Source organism: Enhydra lutris, unplaced genomic scaffold, assembly GCF_002288905.1.
Source record: "Enhydra lutris kenyoni isolate GAN:26980312 unplaced genomic scaffold, ASM228890v2 scaffoldscaffold53, whole genome shotgun sequence".
NCBI classification, from domain to species: Eukaryota; Metazoa; Chordata; class Mammalia; order Carnivora; family Mustelidae; genus Enhydra; species Enhydra lutris.
The window spans coordinates 12,961,990-12,977,098 of NW_019154137.1; the positions used below are offsets into that span (position 1 = coordinate 12,961,990).

General features: G+C 38.0%; 1 protein-coding gene across 2 annotated transcripts in view; it reads left to right on the forward strand.

The window, feature by feature from the left end:
* Window positions 1–14,595, forward strand: part of LOC111157260 (solute carrier family 25 member 14) — a 31,653-nt gene extending 17,058 nt beyond the window's left edge. Inside the window, exons 8-11 of one of the 2 annotated variants that reach the window (XM_022518535.1) lie at window positions 4,741–4,865; window positions 6,266–6,401; window positions 13,100–13,180; window positions 14,151–14,595. In XM_022518535.1, coding sequence (XP_022374243.1) covers window positions 4,741–4,865; window positions 6,266–6,401; window positions 13,100–13,180; window positions 14,151–14,192 — 384 coding nt within the window. In that variant the 3' untranslated portion in view covers window positions 14,193–14,595. The remainder of the gene's footprint in view (window positions 1–4,740; window positions 4,866–6,265; window positions 6,402–13,099; window positions 13,181–14,150) is intronic. The other variant, XM_022518536.1, reaches the window with a different exon arrangement.
* The last annotated feature ends 514 nt before the right edge of the window (window positions 14,596–15,109 follow it).

Consider the following 15,109-nt stretch of genomic DNA (forward strand, 5'->3'; position numbering starts at 1 on the left):
CAGAATATTTCCCCTGTATTTCCTGCAAACTGGAAGTTAGGTCTGTTGGCTTGATTAGTTTCATGTTAAACATTTTGCTAAGAAAACTTCATAGGTGACACTCTATATTTCATATTTCATCACAGCAAGAAGCACGTTAGGTTGTCCCACAATTAATCATGCTGAATTTGATTACTTGGTAAGATAATGTCCACCAGATCTTACCATCATAAAAGATAAGTTTTTCCTTTTGTAATTAGTGGATTAATCTGTACGATGACATTCTAGCAACATGCATATATCCTATTATTTAATAACGTTTCACCTAATGCTCTTAGCATCCATTAATGGTCCGTGAGGTTTCTTTTTGATAACAGGGTGCACGTTTTTGATTAGTCTAATTTAAAAAACCAGAAAATGGACCTAACTAGAAATTTTTCATAAACTAATGCTAAGGGAAAGACAAACAGCAATAAATACAACAGGGAGATTTTGTAAGGGGAATATAGCTACTTTGTTTTTAATTAAAAATCTTAATTGTGGTAAAATACATGTAACATAAAACTTACCATCTTAACCATTTTTAAGTATACTGCTCAGCAGTGTTAAGTACATTTACATTGTTGGTCAGCCAGTCTCCGGAACTCTTTTCATCTTGTAAAATGTGAACTCCATACCCATTAAACAACTACTTCCCCTTTCCCCCTACCCCTAGCGACCATCCTTCTATCTGTCTTTATGAATTTGGCTTTTCTGGGTACCTCATGTAAGTGGAATCATATAATATTTGTGTTTTTGTTACTAACTTATTTTACTTAGTGTAATGTCCTCCAGCTTCATTCTTGTTGTCACATGTATCAGAATATCCTTCCTTTTTTAAGGCTGAATAATCTTCCATTGTATGTATATGCCACATTTTATTTATCCATTCGTCTGTTAATGGGCAGGTTGGTTGTTTCTGTATTGTGGCTCCTGTGAATTATGCTACTATGAATGTGGGTATGCAAATATCTCTTCAAGACTCTGATTTCAGTTCTTTTGTGTATATGCCCAGAAGTGGGATTGCTGGATCATATAGTAATTCCGTGTTTAATATTTTGAGGAATGGAGCATAGCTACTTTTATGATCTAGGCTGCTTACCTCATCCAGGCACATAAGATAAAGAAGTGAAGTACATTGTATTATGTGTTCTTTTGACACAGACACATAGTATTTGCATATTAAAATACAGGAATATTTTTTTCATTTCAACAAGGAAATAGGTTTGCCAAACACATGGTCTTCTTTATTAGTGTTTTATTTTTCTCTTTTGATTTTCACATGGGTAGGTACTGGAAACATTTTATTTTCTAACTCCATTGTAAGAAATAATAGCACAAAAATAGAACCACAACAAAAATATGACCAAGCAATTGCACTACTGGGTATTTACCCCAAAGATACAGATGTAGTGAAAAGAAGGGCCACATGTTGGGGTGCCTGGGTGGCTCAGTGGGTTAAAGCCTCTGCCTTTGGCTCAGGTCATGATCCCAGGGTCCTGGGATCGAGCCCCACATCGGGCTCTCTGCTCAGCAGGGAGCCTGCTTCCTCCTTTCTCTCTGCCTGCCTCTCTGCCTACTTGTGATCTCTGTCTACCAAATAAATAAAATCTTTGGAAAAAAAAGAAGGGCCACATGTACCCCAATGTTCATAGCAGCAATGTCCACAATAGCCAAGATGTGGAAGGAGCCGAGATGCTCTTCAACAGATGAATGGATAAAGAAGATGTGGTCCATATATACAATGGAATATTATTCAGCCATCAGGAAGGATGAATACCCACCATTTGCATTGACATGGATGGAACTGGAGGAGATTATGCTGAGTGAAATAAGTTAAGCAGAGAAAGACAGTTACATGGTTTCACTTATATGTGGAACATAAGAGCATAGAGGACATTAGAAGAAGGAAGTGAAAAATGAAGGGAGGGAATCAGAGGGGAAGACAAACCATGAGAGACTATGAACTACAGGAAACAGGGTTTCAGAGGAGAGGGGGGTGGTGGGATGGGTGAGCCCAGTGATGGGTATTAAGGAGGGCACATGTTGCATGGGGCACTGGGCACAAACAGTGAATCAAAAACTAATGATGTACTGTTTGGTGACTAACATAACATAAAAAAAAAGAAATAACAGCACAAATGCAGTAACGAAGTGTAACTGGCACTTATATCAGAGTTGAAGAGACTGTAGAGAGTGATGGTAACTCTGGTGAACTGGAGATCCCCTGCCCTGTTCATAGCTGTCATGCATGATGGGAATCCTGTTTTTTAATATGTTGACAGCTAATTCAGTCTTCTAGAAGTACTATGTAGGCCACACACAACATGTCTGTGGCCTGAATTTAGCCCATGGGCTCCTGATTGGGGCCTTAACTATTCAGCAAGTTTGTCTTCTGTGAAGATCATCTTCTGACACAGTTGTACAGGTGGAAGGGTCAGAGAGAAAGGCACTGTTGGGCCAGCCAGCCTGATCAGCAGAATCAGACGTCTCCTGGTGATAGCATAGCTATATCACTATATCACTTCCATTTTGTAAATTGAGTTTGGCAATTTATAGATGTTTGAGCACTTTAATATAACAGGTATCCAAGAAAGCAGTTGTCTCTGTGGTGTATTATTTTCAATTTTAAATAACATTTAAACAGTTATAAAAATAAAGCATTCATTGTGAATACTATAAGAAAGGTCTAAAAACAAATATTAACCTATCTGTTACCCTAATTCCAGATAAAGAAAAATATTTTGGTGTATTTCCTTCTAATCCTTTATAAAAATTTGGTGTTTGTGCATATATCCTTTCCCTCGAAGTTAGAATAATACTATATGTCTTGCCTTCTTTAATGTTATCAGCATTTTCTTGTGTCATTAATATTCTTCAAAAATGTTGACTTTTAGTGTTCTAGGAGCCCTGTGTTGTAACATGACTTGTGATAGGGGTATTCTGCTAGTGAGTGAAATGCTGATAGCATCCACAGGAGGACTTGTAAGGAAGTACCCCTTTGCCTTCCCTTCTCCCTGGCTGCATTATACCTTTGCTGTTATCCTGGTGTGTCTTTCTGCACATTCTAAAATTCTGTAAATTAAACTTGGAAGCTCTCCTCTTGCCACTGACTTTTGGTTCTTATTTTTTTTAAATATGGTCTTATTTTTTTTAAATAACATCTTTATTGAGAACATTTGCATACCATAAAATTCACTATCTTGAAGTATTTAATTTTTAAGGATTGATTTATTTATTTTGGAGAGCAAGGTGCATGTACATGCAAGAGAGGGAGCAAGAGTGTGTGAGCACATGAGCAGGGGGAGGGGCAGAGGGAGAGAGAGAGAGAATCCTAAACAGACTCTTCACTGAGCAGGAAGCCAGGGCTTGATTTCATGGCCCTGAGATCATGACCTGAGCTGAAATCCAGCTGGACATTCAACTAAGCTAGCAAGGTAACCCTTGAAGTGTGTAATTTAGTGGTTTTTAGTTTATTCACAGACTTGTGCAACCATCACCAATGTGTAAGTTTAGAACATTTTCATCACCACTAGAAGAAACCCCATATTCATCAATAATCACTTCCATGTCCCCCAACCCTCCCATCCCTGGACAACCACTAACCTACTTTCTGTTTCTCTAGATTCGCCATTTCTGACATTTCATATACGTAGAATCATAAAATATATGGCATTTGTGATTGACTTCTTTCATTTAGCATACTGTTTTCAAGTTTCACCAGTGTTTTAGCATTTATCAGTACTTTGTTTCTTTTTTATGGCTGAATAATAATTGGTGTGAAACTGCTGAGTCATATAGTAATTCTGTATTTAACTCCTTGAGGAATTCTCAAAGTATTTTCCAGTGGCTGCCCCCATGTTACATTCCCACCAGCAGTGTATAAGGGTTTCAGTTTCTCCACATCCTCACCAGTACCTTTTAAAATTATTATTATTATAGCCATCCTACTGGTGTGTAGTAGTATGTCATTGTGATTTTGATTTGCCTTTTCTAATGACTGATGATGTTGAACATCTTTTCTTATGCTTATTGTCCGTTTGTGTATCTTTGGGGCCATGTCTATTTAGATATTTTGCCCTTTTAGAAATTGGGTTGTTTGTGTTTTTATTGTTGTGTTGTAAGAGTTCTTTATACATTCTGTCTGCTAGTTCCTTATCAGATATATGACTTGCAAATATTTTCTCCCATTGTGCGGGCTGTCTTTTCACTTTCTTGGTGATATCCTTTGAATCACAAAAGTGTTTAATTGTGATGAAGTCCAGTTTATTTTCATTTCTTTTGTTACTTGTGCTTTGGGTGTCATAGCAATGATTTTATTTTATTTTATTATTTTAAAGATTTTATTTGTTTGACAGAGAGAGACATAGCCAGAAAGGGAACACAAGCAGGGGGAGTGGGAGAGGGAGAAGCAGGCTTCCTGTGGAGCAGAGAGCCCAATACAGGGCTCCATCCCAGCACCCTGGGATCATGACCTGAGCAGAAGGCAGATGCTTAACGACTGAGCCACCCAGGTGCCCCAGTGATTTTATTTTTAGTACAATAAGTGAATTGGGATTTATAAGTGTTACACTATTAGCCATTGATTTGAAATGATGATCTCTGTACTTGAGATTTGGATTTTTATGTCACTTTGCAACTTCCAAACTATTTTGTTCACTTTTAGACTTATGTCACTTCTAGTATATTTCTTTAGTGTGTAATATCACTTATGTTTTGCAGGGTGTCGTCCCAACTGCTCAGCGGGCTGCCATCGTTGTGGGCGTAGAGCTACCGGTCTATGATATTACAAAGAAGCACTTAATCTTGTCAGGGGTGATGGGAGACACAATTTTAACTCACTTTGTGTAAGTGTGATGTATTGTACTTATTCCGTATTTCCATTATTTTGAGCACAAAAGGAATCTTTCACTGAAGTCCTTATATAGAATCAATAATGGGTGCAGATGGTCTAAATACCTCTGTCTTATCACCAGAACTTGAAAGTCTTCCAGTACTTGTATAGGGATCCCAGATGCTATGGGTTCTTTGGTACTTGGTAGCAGTGTCTATTACAACTATATCAGATGTCTATAGGATTTGCGTTTGTTCATATATAGTCTCTATATCTAAACTTATCTCTTGTTTGCTTTGGTTAATTTTGGATCAGAAAGCAAACTTTTCTCAATGAGAATCAGAAAAAAGTGAAAATTTATAGGGCCAGTGAAACAAAACCACAGTTTGGGGCTTTAAACTGTTGCTAATCTCATCCTACATTCTCTTCATCTTACAACTTTTGTGACACTTTACTGCTCAAATGCATTTGGTGTATGATGCTATGGTATGAAAACTTTATATAACTAACAGATGATGTGTGGTACTTTCTGCTTAGGGATCTTGCTAGACTTAAAAGTTGCCCCCCACCAAAAAGGCTGAGTTTTGGATTAAAAAGTGAAGAGGATAGCTTTTTTTTTAAAGATTTTATTTATTTATTTGAGAGACAGAGATCACAGGTAGGCAGAGAGGCAGGCAGAGAGAGGGGGGAAGCAGGTTCCCTGCAGAGCAGAGAGCCTGATGCGGGGCTCGATCCCAGGACCCCGAGATCATGACCCCAGCCGAAGGCAGAAGCTTTAACCCACTGAGCCACCCAGGCGCCCCCAAGGATAACTTTTTTAAAAAAAGATTTATCTATTCATTCTAGAGAAAGAGAGTGAATGAGTGAGTGAGTGAGAGGAGGGGCAGATGGAGAGAATCACCAAGCAGACTCCCTGCGGTGCATGGAGCCCAGGGGCTTGATTCCACAGCCCATAAGATCATGACCTGAGCCAAAACCAAGAGTCAGAAGCTCAACCAGTTGAGCCACCCAGGTGCCCTTAACTTTTTTTTTTTTAAGATTTTCTTTTAAGATTTTAAGTAAATATGGGGCTCAAACTTACTGCGTGGAGATCAAGAGTTGCATAATCTACTTGACTGAGCCAGCCAGGCATCCTATGGAGATAACTTTTGAGTGATGTTTCTCTCTTTTTTTAAATATATAACATATATTATTTGTTTCAGGGGTACAGGTCTGTGATTCATCAGTCTTACACAATTCACAGCTTGAGTGATATTTCTTTAGAAAATATTTCTTTTTAGATTGTAATGAAAGGGCAAGTGCTAGGTTTTATCTGATGAGTCTGACTCATTGTACATTTATGCATTTATGTTTGGCTTAATTTCTGTTTAGTCATGGTTGGAAGTGAGGCAATCTAAAAGTTTTCCCCTTTAGTTCCAGCTTTACATGTGGGTTGGCTGGGGCTCTGGCTTCCAATCCAGTTGATGTGGTTCGAACTCGCATGATGAACCAGAGAGCAATCGTGGGACATGTGGACCTCTACAAGGGTACTTTGGATGGAATTTTAAAGGTATGCACACTGTAGACTTAGTTTGCATTTTTAATTTTCTTTGATGTCTCAGACATTCAGTCCTTATTCTTAGTTGCTATGTATACTTTTGAAGATGGAAGAATCATTATGTATATTAAATTTTTTAAAATTTTAAATATTATTTTTATTAGTATATAATGTATTATTTGCCCCAGGGGTACAGGTGTGTGAATCATCAGGGCTTACACATTTCACAGCACTCAACCATAGCACATACCTTCCCCAATCATTATGTATATTTTTAATAGCCTCTCAGAGTAAATTCCAGGGAGAAAAGCTATCTCCTTGGCAATCTGCTGATACATATCGATCCTTCATATTATTATTCCAGTTTGAATGCTTGAGACTACACGATAATTTTATTGATAGCACCATGTAGAATTACTGATAGAAGGGACTTAAAATGTCCTACATTTGCCTGCTTCAGACAAGATGGAAACCTTGTAATAGAAAATCCAGTACTCAGTTTCAGTTTAGTATTGTGCTGTTGTTTACACTTTGCCTTTGAAAAGTTTCTGCTGTTATGTTTGTAGGAAGCCAAGTATCATAAATGTATTATGTAATCCCTGGTGATCATCCTACAAAAAGCAAATTTGTGGCTAAAATACATTTCCGTATGGTTTCTCTGCTGCTGTCAGTTCAGTTTAACAACCATTTATTGTCTACCAGGCACCATTTTAGTAGATACAGGTGTACTGCAGGTGTACAAATACATAACTAACACAGCTTGGTAAGTGATAAATTCAAGGACCTATGGGAGGGAATTTTAGTCTAATTTGGAAGTTTAGGATAGGCTCCCTGTAGGTGATGGCATCTTGAATAATAGTAACTCATGTCCATTGAATGCTTTACTGTATATCAGAAACTGTCCTAGTGAGACTTACATATATTCACTTACTTAATCCTCACAGTTACTTGATGAGGTAGATCCTGAAGCCCTAACCTGCCCAAGGTTTCACAGTAGTGGGATTTCTACTCAGCCCATTTGGCTTCAAACCAACATTTTTAACATCTATACTATACTGCTTTTCTCATGTTAATGGTTAAGGGTTAATTAGGTTATAAAGGATATTGAATGCTATGCTGAGGTGCTTAGGCTTTTTTCTTTTTACTTGATGAGCTATTGAAAGATTTTAATCAAGTCAGATTTGTATTTTAGATCACTTTGGCTTTGTAGAGACTGGATCTGAGACCGTGGTTCTCAGTCTTCCATGCACAATTGGAATCATAGTTCCGTGTCTACCTTTTAGACCAATGAACTCAGAACTTCTGGGGGTAGGACCTAGGTTGAAAGTATTTTTAGTATTTTTGAAAGTATTTTTAGTATTTTTGAAAGGATTTTTAAAAAATCCTCAGGTGATTGTAGTGTTGACCTAAGGTGGAAAGTCATTAATCTAAGGGGATAAGCCTGGAGCAGTGGTTCTTAAGACATTAATATACAACCTAATTACCTGGAGGGATTTTTAAAATGCAGATGGCTGGCTGGGACCCTTCACCAGAGGCCCCATCACCAGATTCTGATTCAGTAGGTCTGGAGTAGGACCTGAGAATTTGCATTTTGAACCAGTTTGCAGGAAATACTGATGCTGCTAATCTGGGAACTACACTTTGAGAAACACTGACTTAGAGACAGGGAAGTTAATTAAAGGGTTTTTATAGTAATCTAAATTAGAGCCAATGAAGCCTGAATTTGAACATTATAGTGGGGATACAGAAAGTGGGATAGAGTTGAGAATAATTTAGTTGATAAAGTCAACAGGATTCGATTGACTGGGTGTAGAGGAGTGTGGGAGTAAGGAGGTGTCAGAGATAACTTCACTTTTTTTTTTTGTTTGTTTTCGTGAGCATGTGGTGATACTTCTTGACAGGGGCATCACAGGAAGAGGAGCAGATTTTTTGGTAGACAGTACAGTTTTGGACACTTAGTTCGAAGGGCATGAGGAACACCCAATGGATCTATTTGGATATCTTGGTCTTAACTTGGGGGAGATTTTGAGGATATAGATAAGAGCCTGGGGAATCAGTAGTGTACTGATATTACCTACCTGTGTAGGGGAAGACCGAGGAGAAAAGGTAGAGGAGCTCCTAACTTTTTTGCCTTTCTAGCACACTAGAGTATTATGAACTCTTATTAATAGTGATTCACAGAGGAAGTGATTCTTAGACTCTGGGGAGTAGAGTTTGATAAAAGCCTCTCTTTAATATTTCTGCCATGCTTATCCTTCCACTTGACAATTGGTGGCATAGGGAGAAAGTTAGGGTCAAGGAAATAACTCTGGGGAATACCAGTTGCTAAGGGCTTGGCAGGTAGGGAACCTAGGAAAGACACAGAAAGATAGGCATCAAAAGATAATGAGGAAACTTGGAAGTCATGGAAGTTAAGGGAGTAATGAGTTTCAAGAAGAGATGAGTACTTATTTAATGCCAACTGGAACAGAGAGATCCAGTATAAGGACTACAGAATATCTGTTGGATTTAATATGTTCTAGAGGAGGTTGTTGGGTTGATGTTTGCAAAAGCTAGATCGCATTGAAGAGTGTGTTTGATTATTCATTGAATACAAAAGTGTTTAAGTCATATGTGCCAAGTGCTGTTCAATTTGGGTGAACAAAAAGTTTCAGCCTTCATGACACTTCTCATAGAGACAGATAAACACATAGGAATGAAGGGTAAGTAGACAAGTGTAAAATACTCTTTTAGGAAGGTTGGTTAAGAATAGATATAAGGCAATAATAGAGTAATAGGTAGCATTTAGTGAATGCTTATTATGTGCCACACACTGTGGTATATCCTCTAACTCACGGCAACCCTATGGAGTAGATATGTTTTCCGTTTTTACAAACAAGCAGAGTGGCTAAATATTTGCCCAAGATTACATACCTAATAAGTGGTAGATCTGGGACTTAAACCAGAGTCTGTCTGATTCCAAAGTTTATACTATAACCACCACGTTGTGTTGTACTGACAGAAACATATTTTAATATTGGCATTGGCCTTTGCTTATATTTACTCGCTCATTCACTTACTTGCTGTTAAAATTCTTTATAATGACTGCTCGATATTGTCATTATATGTAATCACATCATGCTTTATTTTTTCATCAGTAAGAGTCCCAGAGCACTAGTGAATGGAGTTATGCATTCATCTCTGACATAGAAACAAACAGCAGCAAATCTTACCCTGTCACCTCTATCTTAAAACCCTTGAATGGCCTCTGGTTGACTCAAGGCTCTATATGATTTGGCCCATTTTTCCTTCTACGGCTTTATTGTTGCTACCTTTGTTTACATTCCAGATGGCTTGTACAATTTCTACTGGTAGACTTTCTTTCATTCCCAAGTTTGCATCCATGCCGCATACTTTGTTAGATGCCTCCACCCTAGCCTAAATATCCTTTTCACTTGGCTAGCTCCTATTCATTCTTCAGATCAGATTACTTTTTCATAAAGGCTTTCCCTGACTGTTGAACTAGGTTATGTGTACATAGTTTCTTGTACTTGCTCTGTCAACATTTATTATATTTTAAGACATCTTTTTTGAGAACTAATTTACATATCATAAAATTTACCTATGCAAAGTGGCTTTTGGTATATTCACAGATATGTGTGACCATCATCATCACAGTTGATTTTAGAACATTTTCATGAATTCAAAAAGAAACCTTGTACCCTTTAGGTATCACCCCCCTTTCCCTCCCTCCCAGTCCTAAGACACCACTAATCTACTTTCTATCTCTGTAGGTTTGCCTATTTTGGATGTCTCATATAACTGGAATCATAGGATATGTGACCTTTTTGACTGGCTCCTTTCACTTACTATGTTTCAAGGTTCATTCACGTTGTAGTGTTTATCATTGTGTTTTTCCTTTTTATGCCTCCTCCATTGTATGATTATATCACATTTATTCATACTTGTTACATTTTATTGTAACTGCTTTTAATGTCTGTCTGTCCCCTAGACAATAAGTTCCATGAAGGCAGGGCTGTGTGCATCTTAATCACTTTATTCCCAGCAGATTATTTATTGAATGGATGCATAACTTTACGAAGTAGTCTGTTGTCTCTGTTATCTACAGAATTTCTTGTTTGTTTTCACACAACTGCCTGAAGCCCAAAAGTGGACCCCCATCCTAATGTTCTAAAGGTGTTGGTCACTGTTTTGGAGCATTTTAAAGATTTGTATGGCTCATGGGAGTGCTAGAGATCCTCACTGTGTTTGTATGTTCATTTACTCAACAAATACTCATTTAGGTATTTATTGGAAATTTTCTTGTGGTAGATAGTGTTAGGTGGTAGGGATATAACGGTGAACAAGACAAACGTAGTTCCTCTTATCCTGGGGACCATATTCTAGTTGAGGGAGATAGACAATAAACACACAAATGATAATATAATTTCAGGAAGAAGTAAATACTATGAAGACATTAACAGAGCATGACACAGTGACTTGGTAATGATGGTAGGGAACTTCTTCAGCTAGGCTAGCCAGGAAAAGGCTGGGAGGAGGTGACATTTGAGCAGAGGTCTGAATGATGAGAAGAAGGTGGCCACATGAAAATCAGAGAGAGAAACATTTCATAAAGAGGGAACAGGTACAAAGGCCCTGAGTTGGGAATGAACTGGATATAAATTCAAGGGTTAAATAAAGAAGGGTGGTGTGGCTGAGTGTGGTAAATGAAAGAGAGAGTAGCAGGAAATGAAACTGGAGAGACTGGCAGAGGCTGAATCATGTAGGATCCTACAGGTCATCGAAGAAAATGTACAATTAGAATGAAATCCACAGGGAAGCCATTGGAGAGCATCAGGCAGGAAAGTGACACTATTTATAATTCAATATATAAATTAATTATATTTATTATATTGGATTGTATCTCTAAGGTCCCTTGCCATTTTAGTAGTCTAATTCTAGGTTATCTTCATCTGGGCTTTATTTTGACTGAATTTGACAACTTCCAATATTAATTTTGGTCTAAGACCTTCAGCATTTGCTGGTAATCCATTGGGGGGAGGCATATTACCACTCTGTTTCTATAAAAAGTGCCCTTATTCTCTTACTGTTGGCTCAAGAAAGTGGTTAATAAAGATGATTATCTTGAGTATTCTTTTTTTTTTTTAAAGATTTTTTATTTATTTATTTGACAGAGAGAGATCACAAGTAGACAGAGAGGCAGGCAGAGAGAGAGAGAGAGAGGGAAGCAGGCTCCCTGCCGAGCAGAGAGCCCGATGCAGGACTCGATCCCAGGACCCTGAGATCATGACCCGAGCCGAAGGCAGCGGCTTAACCCACTGAGCCACCCAGGCGCCCTATCTTGAGTATTCTTAATCTATAGGATGATATAGGGAATATTTATAAGTTTGGATTCTCATATTATTGTCTTATCCAAATATATTGATTTCTTAGTATAGTGGTGGATTTTACTTCACCAGTGGAAGGGCAGAATGACATGTTCAATGATTAGTACCTAACATATGGGAGTTACTTAATAGGTATTTCAAAATTGTCTGTCCACTAAATAGGAACTGTTTCTGTTGGCTGAATTCAGCACAAACCACCAGTTTATGACCTTTGGTGTGCATAATTTGTCATTTAATTTTAACAACCACTCAGTGGGTATGTGTAGGGCTTCCCACTGTATAAAACAGGAAACCTAAAGTCAAAGCAACTTGCATTGTTCCTCGTGTAATCCTGAAAGCATTTACATGAGGTGGTCCATGTTTTGGATGAAACCGAAGGATAGTGACTTGCCCACCTCCCTATTCCCTTACTCTACTTCCATTTTCCTACTAGCAGTTATCATTTCTGAATATAATATACATCAATCTGTGTATTTGTTTGTCAGCTCTGCTGGAATGTGCACTCCATGAGGTCAGGGGCTGTATAAGTTCTCTCTTCCTGTATAACATATCACTCCAAAAGTTGGTGCCTTAAAATAATAAACACTTATTATTTCGCAGTTCCGTGGGTCAGGAATTCAGAAGCAACCTAGCTCAGTGATTTCAGCTTAGATTCTCTCATGAGATGGTAGTCAGATGTCAAGCTAGGGCTGCAGCCATCTGAAGCTGGGATATCTGCTTCAGAGATCCCATGTGGCTATTAGCAGGAAGCCTTATTTTTTCACCATTTGGGCCTCTCCTCATGGCTTTCTCTACTGTGAACAATTCAAGAGAGAAAAAGAAGCAGAAGGCTTTTTGATATGAAACGTCTTTTTTACAACACAACATGGAGGTGACAGACTACTGCTGTATTCTCTTGGTGACACAGACCTCTCCTGGGATGTTGTGGGAGGGGTAACACAAGGGTGTGAATAACTGGTGGTGGCTTCCATTGGGGTCATCTTGGAGGCTGGCTACCACAGGTACTTCTCTGGTTTACTATAATTAATAATAATAATAATAATACTAGTAATAATATTGCTATAATAGTAATGATAGCAAACCAGAGAAGAGTATATAGTAAACATCAAGAAAGAGGACCTTGTATTTGGAAGGTGCTTAAATATTTGTTGAATGAGTAGGTAGATTTAGAGTATATATGAATTCAAAATGTATGTCTTTAGAAAAACAGCATTCATGGAGCTATAAGTTGTTGGAGAGGGACATGAAAAAGGAATACTAAAATAAAAGTCATTGTCAGATGTAAATAGGGGAATTCACTCTACTTTTTATTATATCCCTCAGATGTGGAAACATGAGGGATTTTTTGCACTCTATAAAGGATTTTGGCCAAACTGGCTTCGACTTGGACCCTGGAACATCATTGTATCCTTTTAGAATATGAGAATGACAGCAGATGCTTCAAGCTCCCAGGTAAATTTGATTATTGACACCTTTAGTCAAGTGAGAAACTCAAGCTTTCTAATTGTGACCATTGAGGATGGAACTAAGTAGAGAAAGGACTTTCAGCTGGAGTCCAGTACAAACTAAGGCAGCAGAAAAGATGTACCAAAATTTCCTCTTTAAAACAAAACACATATAACCAAATCTGGAAGGGGGTTAAGTTTTTGGAAGCCCTGTTGGGATTTTCCCAAGGAAAGTACATGCTGAGGTGGTCCGTATTTCCTACTCCTAAATATGGGACCAAACTAACTGGGGAAATAATAAGACAGAAAACAGTCTTAGAGTGAAGGAATCCAAGCCAGTAGGGCTCTTTACTCATGTGTGGATCTCCTTTCTGTGGCTGTGTTTGAGTGCCTCTTCTGTGTAGAGAGATGAATTGGATATTGTGTGTAGTTTGTGTGTATAGTGGTGAGTATTGCAGGGTTGAAAAGTAGTTCCTTGCTGTTGTGGAGACTATAGGTTGAGGGAGATAGTATCTCTTCTCCCTCCTTTGGATTGATCTAATCACCTAAAGTCTGTAACAATTACTCTTAGCATTGAATTATATGTTGCCATTAATGTTCTTCGGGGGGGTGGTGGTGGTGATGTGTGTGTATGTGTGTGTTTGTGTGTGTATGTTTGTGTTTGTGTGTGTGGCCTGTTTGCCCCTGAAGATGATAAGTATGTTAGTTTTAATCTGTTTTTATTGCTACATGCTAAATCATAATTGGGACATGGTAGAAACTCAGTACATTCTTGATTTGCCAGGTATTGTTTTTAAAAAGACTTAAGCCAGCGCAACTCAAAAGAGCACAGACTAAATACCTCAATGTAAGAGAATGTAATATACAATTTTAGAACTTAGTTAGGTTTTCATTATCAACCCAGTGATCTTCCATGACTTACTCTTCAGTTTTTTATTACATACGAGCAGCTCAAGAGGCTTCAGATCTAAGGACTGAATTAAATGTGAGCCAAGCCCTGCCAGCCTTTCTACTCTTTTCCCTTTTTCCGTGTTCTAATGTATTTTGACAAGGTTGTGTTTACTGAACCACTGGTCTCCCAGGAACCTCCTGGCAGAAGAACTATAGGATGGTTCAGAATTGTTCGTGTGTTTGTTTTACCATGTTAACTTTTCCCTGAGAGGAAGTGTTAACATTGAGACTCTGGCCCCAGATTGGTATCTTCTGTGAAGATGGATACTGATGGATGACATTCACCATGGCCTTCGTTTCAAATGTTGGTTAAATGTAGTTGGTTAGCCCCAGACTTGGGCTGTAGCAGAAGGCATAGGCCAGGGCAGTTACTGCTGTGTATGTTTCAGACCTCAGTTCTCATTAAAGTATTTATTGGCAGAATCACTTTGGCTTTGTTTTCATTTACTTCTTTCTCTTTTGCCAGCTATCTAAGTTACATTCTCCAGAAATTGTTAAAGGTTACTATGAAATTGAGTCTGGACTCTTTAAGCGCATTTATGGGCATAGACAAAGTCCATCGTGTTTTCCCACTGTCACTTGTTGTAATGCTACTTACTTATAAACATTTGGTAAATGGTTCTTTTCTAAGCATGAATAAAGTGGCTCATTTAGAAGTTCCTACAGATAAAGTGTAAAAAGAGGCTTAAAATAGAACCTTATCTGCAAGGTTCTATTTTTCTTATAGGCAAAAAGTTTTGGCTACTTTCTTGTACTAGAACAGTGCCTAGCACATTGTATGCATTCAAATATTTGTGAATAGAACTAGATGGTATTGGTTATTATGCTAAATGAAATAAGTCAAAGACAATTAAATTATATGATTTCACTCATATGTGGAATATAAGAAACACAACAGAGGATCATAGGGGAAGGGAGGGAAAAATAAAGGTGAAAT